Raw genomic sequence first — 12719 nt, 5'->3', positions numbered from 1 at the left:
AAAAAAAAAAAAAAAAAAAAAAAAGTGACTGAGACTTGCCTCAGTCATTTTCTCTGACTTACAGAGGTCATGAATATGCCAATAACTCATGTATAGATTCTACAGTGTATACATGTATCAAGATATCCCTTTGTACTCCATAAATGTATATAATTCTTATGTGTCTATTTAAAATAAAATAAAACGTCAATAATTATGGTTTTTGGGAGGGCACGGTGGCTCATGCTTGTAATCCCAGCACTTTGGGAGGCCAAGGCAGGCAGATCATCTGAGGTTGGGAGTTTGAGGCCAGTTTGGCCAACATGATGAAACCCCATCTCTACTAAAACTACAAAAAATTAGCTGGGCGTGGTGATGCCTACCTGTAATCCCAGCTACTCAGGAGGCTGAGGCAGAAGAATTGCTTGAACCTGGGAGGTGGAGGTTGCAGTGAGCCGAGATTATGCCACTGCACTCCAGCCTGGCAACAGAGCCAGACTCCATCCCTCACCTTCCTCCCAAAAAAGATTACATTTTATACATTTAAAATGTGTGTCTTAACAGAATCATAGAGAAGGGAAGCTAACGGAAATGATACATTTTGAGGAAGGTCAGGGCTGGATGCCATTATTTATTTAAAGCATACAAGCCAAACTCCAATCCTTGTCCCACAGTTCTGTGTTCCCCGGATAATGTTCTGTTTGCTGTCCCTGGTTCTACAGGGAGAGAGTTTGCTGGTCAAACTGATAAGTGACTGTTTACTAGACACATATCCATTAAAGACACATATCCACTTCTTTTTGTGAAAGGATTCTCATTCTGGTATACAGAATGAGTATGCAGAATGTCTAGGATGGCTTTATGGCAGTCATCTAGATCTTGTTGAAGTCTGGGATGCTGAAGAAGTCTCATCGTCTGAGTTTCTCACCCTGTAAGGTTGAAGCAAGATGGAATGATGGTGACTTTGCCAGAAAAGAATGCTATATTGTGAAGTCTCCCTCTTCTGATAACAAGTGACCCTGCTCCGTCTTTGGTAAGTGAAGAAACTGTGGCTCCTGGAAGTGGCATGGCTAATGCATGGCAAGTGAGGTCTGCCTGACTAGTAAGCCTATGTTCTCTCTAGTTTATTATTCCTTGCCTGAAGAAAGAGAAGCAGATCTAGCAAAGTGTGGTAGACAAAAAAAAAAAAAAAAAAAAAAGAAAGTTCATATATTCAGTGTGTTGCTTTTAGCTTCTAGTGATTTCCACAGTACACAATTCTACACTAGCTATTTGGAGAAAGTTGAAGCCTGGCATGAGAATTTCTTTGATTTTGAGAGCTGACTCCAAATATTTTGTGAAGAAAGAAGCATGTTCAAGAATAAGATACATATTTCCATCTCATACTTCCTCCGAGGGCTGAGCCTGTTCCTGACTCAGAGAGATATTGCAAAAGAAGCTGGTATTATACACATTGGAAATGACACTCCTTCTAAGGAGCAAAACAACTTTATCATATCAAGCAGAGCAAAGCTCCCCTCTCGGAAAACTCAAAAATGATCAAAATGCAAACTGGACTTGGAGGGGGGAAAAGGTGATGGCAGCAAAAGCAGCTGTCAAAAATAAAGAGGTTACTTGTGAGTGACTGAAATGTCCAAGTGTTATGCCACCAGCAGCCACAAATAAAAGCAGATGCTGCAACATTTTTAAAAAGCGTTTCTATAAAAAGATAAAAATGGCTGCATATAATTAAGAAGTATAATTTTATTGAAAAGCATGAATGGCAAAGCAAAAGGAAATGTCAATATGATTTTTTTTTTTTTAAAGAGAGGGAGTCTTGCTCTGTTACCCAGGCTTGAGAGTGCACTCAATCACAGTTCAATGAAGCCTTGACCTTCCAGGCTCAAGTGATCCTCTTGCCTCAGCCTCTCAAGTAGTTTAGACTACAGGTGCAAGCCACCATCCCCGGCTAATTTTTTCATTTTCTGTAGACATAGGGTCTTGCTACACTGCCCAGGCTGGCCTCTAACTTGTGGGCTCAAGCAATCCTCTCGCATTGACCTTCCAAAGTACGGGGATTATAGGTGTGAGCCACTGTGCCCAGCCTCAATATGAATTTTATAAAAGTCCAAATGCTCTGCATGTGGAGAACTTTCCATCTACAAAAAATCGTTCTGCCTTAAGGTGTGCAAAGAAGTGAGGCTCTAGAACTCATTTCAGAAACAGATTAAGTAGACACCAAAGAATATTTAAGCTTCAGAAGGGAAAGAAGGGTTATCAATGAACAGTAGCTGAGATCACAGGCCCCTTATCTGCGAAGAGAGAGAATCTGTGGTAAGCTGCAGTACAAACCAGAATTCATTTAAAAGATAAAATGCAGAAGCTCCAGGGCCTTAGATGCAGCCTCATTTCCTTTGTACCCTGCCACCCAGCTGTTGCCTATGATTTCACTGAAACAGTTATCACCTCCAGTTAGCAAAATCTAAGGGGGTGATTCTCAATTTCTATTCTGCAAAAGAATCCACTGAAAAGGTTGCTAAAATGTAGATTCTTGGCCCACACTCCCTGAAAATGCTGACGCGTTAAGTCTGTGCTGGGCTTAGGAACCCTTATTTTAACAAGCATCCCGTGGAAAAGGTCATCAGGGGTTCACACTCCAAACTACTGTCTAAGGCTTTAATCCTCAGACTATTGGTTGAGACCTACTAATAAGTCTTGAAGTCAGTTTAGTGAGATTAGCATTTGAAAAGAAACAGAAGAAAAAACAGAAAAATGTCAGTGTATACTGTGCAATTTTTAGATTCATTCACATATATGAGTGTGGGTATACATATGCAGTGAATTGTGAGGTACAATATATTTCAGACTGTGCATCCCAGCTGAGAAAGTTGGAGAAACAGTGGCCTAAAAGGACATGAAGATCACTTCCCTGTGACCCATTTATTGTTTTCTCTATCCCCACGCTGAGTTCCAAATTACTCCAGCTCCACTTCCCTCCCATGTCTACAAAGAGGACATAAGACTGTGTTTCTTTGTTTTCCAGTGTCAGGCATGATAACTGGCTTTTCGGCTTCAGGAATGAATATGGACAACTTGAAGGAAGGCTTGCCAAGACCCCAGTGGAGCCTCAGATGCAGCAGATGATGAAAAGTGAGTGAAAACCATTTAGATTCTGACCTGGGGATCTTCCAAAGGTCTGGAGGAAGAGAAGTGGCAGGAAGGAAAGGGTAGAAAATGAGGGGCAAATTCTGGAGAGTAGGTTGAGACCTCAGAAGCTGGAAGGTGAGCCAATGCATTATTCTTTCCGTATGGAGATGATGTTAGTAACCCACCTGCAGGACCTGGAGTGTTTTTAGCTATTTTTCCCCCCAGCAATGGCACAGATCCTTTTCCATTCATTCATATTATCTTGATCCAACTTATAGTGAAAATAATAAGGTTTCACAGGTGCTAGTCTAGATATGAACAGGCCCACCACTTGTTCTCCTGCATACAGCCTAAACATGTGAGAAAAAGCCACCAGAAAGACAGCACCAGGAAAATAACGCCAAGCATGTTTAGCCCGGTGTGCTATTCATCTCTCCCAGCTTCTCCACTCTGGTCTTTTCAGCCCCTTGGGAATTCCTCCAGTAGGTCCATTTGGAAAAGAGTACCAAGGAGGCTCAGGGGACTGAAAACCAGCTGTGCACTGTGGCTTGGGTTATCTTCAGTTTGAGGAAGCTGTTTTTCTCATTCCCTAGCTCCCTTCTCCATGCCACCAACGCAAAAGAGTACCTTTTCCTAATGTTCACAAAGGTTTAATATAGGCTAGCAGTACCCCAGGGGAAGAGAGCTCCATTCCTTTAACAAGTCACTGTGCCTTTTCATGACATCAGGTAGTCTTTCGGTGTTCAAAAGACACCCACATTCAACACACATGCAATTACCACTCTTTGCTCTAAGTAGCTTTTGTAATGACCATATCTCCGCTCCAGCCCTTCAAAATTGGAGGGTGTGCCTACTAACAAACATCCTGCATGGCCTATCAGAGTAAGTGAAGTCCTTAAAAAAGAATAGAAACCCAAGACGTGAGCATAGATCACTCCAATAATTCCATAGTATCTGGCCACAGGCATCTCAGCTACATCTTCACTTAACTAGGTCATTTTAGGGAGCTTGCAGTGTCTAGGACACCACTTATTTTTTAGAGTCTTATTTTGTTGGGGATCAATTCAGAAAAAAAGTGAAGCTTCATGGGATATGTACATGTTGTCACCATTTAGAGAAAATGACAGAAGTGAAGGAAAAAAGAAGCATCCTACTTATAAGGTCAATTTGGCTCATGTGTGTCTGTGATCTCAGGGTCTCACAGTTCACACACTGCCACACAAATGTTCCAACCAGTCCATCCACAGCCACTCATTATGCCAGTAAGTGGATGATACTTTTTAAAAAAATTTTTATATATTTTTTAGCAGAGCCATTTTAAACCTCGGCTATAACAACACTTGCACATCCAATTCATTGTCATTATCTTTGCTAAATGCTTTTAGTGAAGGAGGGATGAGAAAACAGGTCTTTTGTATTCCTGGGCTATCAATAATCTTCTTCCTTGGAGGTGAATGTTTCACTCCAAAGGAAAAAAATGACTCTATTTTATACTTGCTATTTGTCTATGCCGTATAAGTGAGGACTGAAAATGTGAAGTATATAGCACTTGCTAGGCACTCAGTATGTGTTGAGATGGATTCTCTTTGGGGTGAAGGAAGGTGGGTTATCAAGCAGGCTCCTGTTTCTCTGGGGAACAGAACTGTACAGTAGAGGGGAAGGCAGTGTTCATGGGTACCTGAGGGAACCTGCAGGTACCAGCCCTCTTCTTGGCACAGCAGACTTAGGACTGAATATGTGGCTTCTGCAATTTAATCACCATTGGACTTCTTACAGCCTAATGGCATATGTCAATTAGTATATTAGGATATGTGACTTACCAATCAGACACATCAATTTAGGGTAACTGGATAAACAAGCTAACTTGTGGCTGGGGCCTAAACCTGGGTCACCATCCTAACATGTCAGAAATGTCTTTGTTTTTTCTCTTAGTCTGTAATTCCTCCTAACACACAAGCTTCCAATTCTAGGCTCTGGTCATGTTAGAATATTTGCATCCCCTCTCTCAATGCACCACAATCTTTGACACCCCTTTGCACCTGCTTTTCTCTGTGCTTGGAATGCCCACCCATCCTTTACCTTCCTCTGCATAGTCAACACCTACTTCTGGGAAGTCTTTTCTGTCCATTGATAGTGGGTTAGGGCCCACCCTCAAGGCTGCCCAGGCTTGCCTCTGTCATTGGACTGATGCCATTATCTTCCCTCTGTTTCCCAGGCAGTCTCCTCACTAGACTCTGTACTCCCTGGGGATTTGTAATACATTCTTTGAGTGAATGAATGCACATGATGAGTATTAAATGAATGGAGGAGTGAGTGGTGAAAGAATGAACCCAGGATTGGAACACAAAGTTCAGAACCCAACTTCCCATACTATCCTTTCTCTCACAACATCCTTGTCAGTTGCAAAACAAATAGCTAGGTTTAATAAGGTGGCTAGGGAAATTGAGGTCTTTAGAGGAAAAGAGTGAGTAGCTAGCCTATTGCCTCCTCTGAATCTGACATTTATTTGCTCTTCTGGATAAGATAACGAATATCTAGCTAATAGATTATTAACCACAAAAAATGTCTTGGTTCTCAAGAAAGATGGCATGAGATTGTTACTATTTTATACATCCTTATATATTAACAAACAATAAAGCACTCACTCTAGGAAAGACAACTAGACCTTCACTGCTCTCCTTGGTCTAGGGTTCCACAAACACTGTTACTTACATATGCCTTGGTTAACCTTGCCAGCAAATCTTGAATTCAACTTTGTGTGCAAGAGTGAATTCAACTTTGTGTACACTTTCCATGTAGCAAAGTGAGGCAACTATCACAGTCAGAGACAGAATATAACTAGGGCTTGCCTTATTCTGGCCCAAGACCATCTAACACATCTTGGAGAGAACTCCACGTCTCCTGAACAATATAACCATCTACTGTAAGTCTGTAATGAAAGAGTAAACGTCCTTACATTGAACCTGAACCCCCTTTTCTGTGAAGCTATGAGTGTATGACATTTAGAAAATCCTCTCCCCTTCCAATGAGACTGGAACAATAGACTAATTATGCAAGCTCCGTGTGACATTGGAGCCTCAAATTTTTGTAAGAAGATTCTGGCCATAAATAATTTTTCTTTTGGTGGGGGGGACAGAGTGTTGCTCTGTCACTGAGGCTGCAGTGCAGTGGCACAATCTTGGCTCCCTGCAACCTCTGCCTCCCGGGTTCAAGTGGTTCTCCTGCCTCGGCCTTCCAAGTAGCTGGGATTACAGGTGCCAGTCATCACGCCTGGCTAATTTTTGTATTTTCAGTAGAGACGAGGTTTCACCACGTTGGCCAGGCTGGTGTTGAACTCCTGACCTCAAATGATCCACCTGCCTCGGCCTCCCAAAGTGCTGAGATTATAGGTGTGTGTCACCACACCCAGACATCATAAATACACTTGATAAATACATTTCTTGAAAGCCAATTTCCCCTGCTTTTCAGGATAACCTCCCAGGGATTGTATTTTGAGAACAAAGTCTCTGAATATCTGTCTTTAAGCTTCTTTGCTTGGATGAGCCGACAGGAGGATACCATTGCCATGCTTACATCCGGGCATACATGCTATGCAGAATGGCTGCCAAATTTGACCCTAGGGAAAGAAGAGAAAGCTTACTGACCTTGTGCAGCTCCACAGGAGTTGGAGACATGATCTCCTTTATTTCTTGTTTCATTTTTCTCAGGGTTACTGACTTTCTTCCCACATCTGAAGGCAGGGTGTTGCTCCGAGTTGTTTGGCTGTAGTGCGGCCGCGAGCTGCTGCGCTCCTGGAAGCTGGCTTGTCGCCCCAGCTGACTGCGAGGTGTTGGAGCCTCATGATTCAAACTCATCGTGCTCCCCGACATGATTGTTGCCTGTGGCATTGACAATTTTTAGAAACAGTTAAGCCATGGACTAAGGAAAGGGTTTGGTGCTCAACAGTAAGCACATTTATCCTTCTGCGAGGTAAAAATACAGTCTCTTCAGGGCAAAACCAAAGGCTGGAGAATGGATGTACTAATTGAACTATGAAAGTCTGGAAAATGCTTTGCAAGTAACATTTATAATGCACATCTCAAATCCAATTTAAGTACTTAAGCCATTGAGTTTATTTAATCAAATACCACCCCTGGCAGTTTTGAGGCAAATTGAAAAGCTCTAACATTTGCTTACTGTAAACTACATTTTAAGCATTAACTTTCCACTGAGTGGGTTCTAACAGATGGGATTCATGAGGCCACCTTGAATATATCTTATAGAAATGAACCAAGAACTTCTCAATGGACACCAGGCTGCCTGTACTTGCAATGCTGCCTCTATCTCCAATGGCAGCTAACAATGGGTTGGAATGGGATGACTGATATAAAGGCAAGGGGTTCTTCCCAAGCTTCTGTCTAGCACTGTATATTGTCTTTCCTGCGGCCAAGTGGCCTGTCCCCAAAGTCTGTAGACCAGCTAAGTTTCCATATTATTTGATACAGATTAAATGTTTCTTAGAAATACCCTTTGTATAAGATCCTCAGAGAATCTTTTCATTTATTATCATTTATTATGTTCTTATATTCAACTTTTTGCTTACAAGCAGTAGGACTTGAATTGGATGTTACCAGTGAATTGGGAAGTTTGTTTGGTTTCAAATATGTTCTTCCCTGAATACTTCACAAGCAATGACAAGATTAGATACCAAAGATGAACAAGGCTCAGAACTGGAAAAAAAAAAAAAAAAAAAGGATTTGAAACCAATATCAAGTAGTAGATATTCATTTCTCATGGTTGGAGAATGCTAAAATTCTGAAAACATGCCCGTAGCCAGCTCTGTACTCCTGGGTGTAATGGTATAAAGGTAAACTAGCATTGATAAATCTGCCTGAAATCATGGGGACTGAAAACACGTTCCATTTGCCATGTGATTTAGTTGTTTATATTAATACTGATGCTAAAAGTAACAGAAGCTTAACTGGTTGAGTCTTTTGAATGTAGTCACTCATTTAAGCCTCACAACAACTCTATGGGGTAGGTACTGTTACTGCTCTCTATTTATTTATTTATTTATTTATTTATTTATTTATTTTGAGACAGACTCTCACTCTGTCACCCAGGCTAGGGTGCAGTGGTGTGATCCTGGCTCACTGTAGCCTCTGCCTTCTTTGTTCAAGCAATTCTTGTGCCACAGCCTCCAAAGTAGCTGGGAATACAGGCAAGGACCACCATGCTCGGCTAATTTTTGTATTTTTAGTAGAGATGGATTTCACCATGTTGGCCAGGCTGGTCTGGAACTTCTGATCTCAAGTGACCTACACGACTTAGCCTCCTAAAGTGCTGGGATTACAGGTGTGAGTCACCACACCTGGCCATTCCTCTCAACTTATAGGTAAGCAACTAAGGCACAAAGAGGCTGACTCACCCAAGCTCACATTGGTAGTAAATGAGCCGAGGGCACTTTACAAAACTATTGATCATAAGGGAATCCTGCAAAGTGAGTAGAGTTTTTATCTGTCACGTCTCTAAGATTTCATGATTCTCAAATTCACCTGGTGTTCAGCTATACACACACTATTAACAAGATCTTTGAACAACAGCCAAGTGTTGGCACACATGTGCATATATCTAACAACTTTGTTGAAAAAGAAATGAAACAAGTAAACCATTCATTTCTTGGCTAGATCAGTTATACTGATAATTTTGAAAAAGAAAATTATAACTGTAAAAGACTTGATCACTGAACATTAACATGTGCTAAGTCCCATACAGATTGTATGTAGAATATCATGTAATACATAAGTAACCCTACACAATAGATATTAAAATTACCATACATCCTCATTTCAGTAAAGGAAAGAGATGCATGGACAAGTTAAGCAACTTGCCCAAGAGCCCGGGCATGGAGCTCTAGCATTCTGACTCCAGAACTCTCGTTCTTGACTGTTCGGTGCTTCTCAGTGAAATGTTAGGTTGAACCATATAAAACTTACTTTTTAGTAAGTAGAAAGATGCCTAGCATTTAAAAACAAGTGTGGGCTATTTATATAACAGTTTATTTCAGATAAATACCCTTTTTAAGTTGATTGAAACCTTTCTTTACTGGCTTCATTGGTGTCATGGGATATTCTTTATTTTATGGCACTTACTCATGTATATTTTATTTTATTATTTATTTTTAAATGGAGTCTCACTCTGTCATCAGGATGAAGTTCAGTGGTGCGATCTCAGCTCACTGCAACCTCCGCCTCCTGGGTTCAAGCAATTCTCTTGCCTCAGCTTCCCAAGTAGCTGGGATCACACGTACCTGTCACCAAGCCTGGCTAATTTTTGTATTTTTAGTAGATATGAGGTTTCTCCACATTGGCCAAGCTGGTCTCAAACTCCTGACCTCAGGTGATCCACCTGCCTCAGCCTCCCAAAGTGCTGGGATTACCGGCCTGAGGCACTGTGCCCACCTCATTTCTATGTTTAATTTAGTGTATCTGACAGTGCTCAGTGGTTATTTTCTTGCCATGCTGACCCTCCATTTATTATTTTTACCTACTTAGACTAGTTGTTTGCTTTGCTAACATCCGTTTTTAAATATTCATTTTCATGAGAATGACAGGACACGTGTTGGAAGTAAAACACTTAATCACTACATCTGGGAGACCACAGTTTTGCTTTGATGAGTCTTAGCTGCCATAGAAGAAATTACAAATTGATTTAGAAAAGGTTCTGATGGAAGAAATAAGATACTATCACTAATTGTTTGGTTCGCATTTCCAAGTAAGTATGTGAGTCTGTACAGTAATCAAAATTTGATTACTTTGTTTAAAATGAACTTTACGTAGCATCTAAGAAGGAACATAAAAGGTAAAACAAATATAAAACTAAAATAAAAGCTAAAAAAAATTATTTTAATTACCTAGGATTTGCTTTGGTCTCAAGAGTATGTATTACCTGTTTTCATTTGCCGTAATTCATAATTGCATATTATCCCTAAGGAAACCTAGAGTTCTCTATCTGACATTTAGTTAAATCTTCTTCCTATATTATGCTAAACAAAAAATGGTTAAAGCAGTGTTCATTAATCAAGAAAGGGCAAAAATACTAATAGTTAATTTTTACTGAATACTTTGTTGAATACTTGTTAAGTGCCACATAATTATTAGCTCATTATAATTTCCATCTTTTATAGAAGAAATATCTGATAAGAGAGGTTAGAAACTTGTCCAAAGACTCATTCAAATTTCTCTCCTTTGTTAAAGCTATACATCTTTCCGTGCTAAAGTTGAACCTAAATTATTGCTAGCTATAGGAAAAATGATTAGTAAATTAATATTCATTTCCATTTCAATTGTAATCATCTTTCATCTTGGCTAACCTACATTTATTAGTATTATAGTGTGCTTTAACTTTTAATGCTGGATGTAAATTTAATATGCAAGAATCTAGCTCTAATATTTTTTGTATAATAGCATTTCCAATCAAGGGAATGGGGTTCATTTAAACCAATACATAAATATTCTTTGTGATAACAGTCTAAATATAACTAATTTATGAATTTGCCAATCATTCATCCTAGTTGAGGATTTAATTTCCCTTTGGCTTATAAATTCAACTCATTTGCTTTCTGCATTAATAATGTCAAGGGCCACACCTGTCTGGAGCTATGTGACAGCAAAGTCACAGGCTGTGGCAACATAAAGTCTACTCTTGCTGATGGATGTTGTTTTCATCAGATAACTCAATTTCTGGGTGAAAACAGAACCTCATTGTATTACTTTTTACATCATTTTATTTTTGCCTAATGTAAAACAAGCTGTTAGAAAACAACTTTTTTCTTCAAAAGGGAAGTATCAAATGCACAATGAAAATGCAGGATGAGCCAAAACATGCTTTCAAAAGCAGGGCTATGTTCAAGAATTGTGAATTGTGCTCATTATTCAGTTTGGGCTACTTTTCTTCATCATTCTACATGCAGAAGGTGGTACAGGTTTAAATAAGCCAGCTGATACTTAAGCATTCTGTTCTTTTTGAAAGTTGTATAAAAAGGAATCACTGCTAACATCTTACTTCATTTAGATTTTACAGGATTATCCATGTCCAGAACCTTTAACTGTGCTCTGAAGCTGCAGTTCATGCCAGGTAATACTATGATGTTTACAAGTTCAAACTAATATTTTTCTTTATAATTCTCTTTGCAGATTCACAAACATTAGAATCACATAAAATATCCACACATGCAATTGAGAAGCAAAATAATATAAAGATGAGTAATCATTTTAGAATTGCAAGAGTTTCACCCCATTATGCCATTCACATTCCTTATGGTAACTTGGGGACCTCATAAGACATCAAAATAAAAATGAGACTTTTGCCACTTTATTTTTTACAGCTCAGAAAATTTAAAAGAACATAAAAGGAAACAGTCCAGGACTTCTCAGACTAAAGTGTGAATACCATCAGCAAATTCATGGCTTTGATTAAAGAACTCACCAGGAGTTCAGCTATTACATTCCATCTCATTCTTCCTTGAATTCACACTAAGTTAATACAGATGGAATCAGGATTTGCAATTAACAGCAACGTACCATGTAATATTTTTGCTGCTTATCAAATAGACTGGCCTTTTTCAGCAGCTGCATTGTCATCTACTTTAAGGACAAAACAAAGTAAAATAAAATTTCCTCTTATGTTCCTCTTAGCGATCAAATTAATTTCTCTACCAGGTACAAATGAAAACATGCCAAAGAAACCTTTCTAAAGCAACTAAGAGAATGGGATGCGCCACTGCTGGGAGACTTAGCTCGCTTTTTAGCGATTTGGTGGGAAACAGATACAGTCAGGGTTAGCAGGGAGCAATGGCAGAAGCCACAAGTCAGTAAGCTTGAGGGGTGGAGATGGGGAAATAAATACTTTTGACTGCATTGTATAAAATCAAATTGCTGTCCAGAAGGCAAGGGGGTAGGGAAGGCAGCTTCACAAGCAAAAATATAAACATAAAGGGTAGCTACCAAGAGAGTCATGTTTCTCAAAGACACACGCCTGTCAGCTTTCTCCTGTGGAAAGGGTTAAAGCTTTTAAATGAACTGGTGTGAGAAATGCAAACTTAAAAGGACCAAAAAAAATGAATGTAGAAACAATAAAAGTAAGCAGCAGGACTGAGGCTACCTCCAGTTCTCTCAGAATTCCTGACTGTCCGCAGGTTTCCAAATCCTCCAGCGCTTGAGACCAGAAGTTCTCCTCTTGTTCTATCTCTGCACTATCGGCAGCCCCTGCAAAACTGTTGTCAAGAAACACAGGCTGGGTTAGGAACTTGCCAGACTTTTTTTTTTTTTGAGACAGAGTCTTGCTCTATAGCCCAGACTGGAGTGCAGTGGCGCAATCTCGGCTCACTGCAAGCTCCAGCTCCCGGGTTCCCACCATTCTCCTGCCTCAGTCTCCCGAGTAGCTGGGACTACAGGTGCCTGCCACCACGCCCAGCTTTTTTTTTTTTTTTTTGTATTTTTAGTAGACACAGGGTTTCACCATTTTAGACAGGATGGTCTTGATCTCCTGACCTCGTGATCCGCCTGTCTCGGCCTCCCAAAGTGCTAGGATTACAGGCATGAGCCACCGCACCCGGCTTTTTTTTTTTTTAGAGA

General features: G+C 40.0%; 1 protein-coding gene across 3 annotated transcripts in view; it reads right to left on the bottom strand.

Moving 5' to 3' along the window:
- The window catches only part of GRIP1 (glutamate receptor interacting protein 1), a 298768-nt gene that overhangs the window by 18316 nt on the left and 267733 nt on the right, over positions 1-12719 (bottom strand). For 2 of the 3 annotated variants that reach the window (XM_017871572.1, XM_017871571.1), the window contains 2 exons: positions 12247-12358; positions 6750-6983 (listed from right to left, as the gene is read on the bottom strand). In XM_017871572.1, the coding sequence (XP_017727061.1) occupies positions 6750-6983; positions 12247-12358 (346 nt within the window). Of the gene's footprint in view, positions 1-6749; positions 6984-12089; positions 12135-12246; positions 12359-12719 lie in introns of all 3 variants that reach the window. The other variant, XM_017871570.1, reaches the window with a different exon arrangement.

The sequence above is a fragment of the Rhinopithecus bieti genome, unplaced genomic scaffold, assembly GCF_001698545.2.
Source record: "Rhinopithecus bieti isolate Rb0 unplaced genomic scaffold, ASM169854v2 scaffold_5924, whole genome shotgun sequence".
Lineage (NCBI taxonomy): Eukaryota > Metazoa > Chordata > Mammalia > Primates > Cercopithecidae > Rhinopithecus > Rhinopithecus bieti.
The sequence above is the reverse complement of the archived record's forward strand: the minus strand, read 5'-3'. Positions and strand labels throughout refer to the sequence as shown.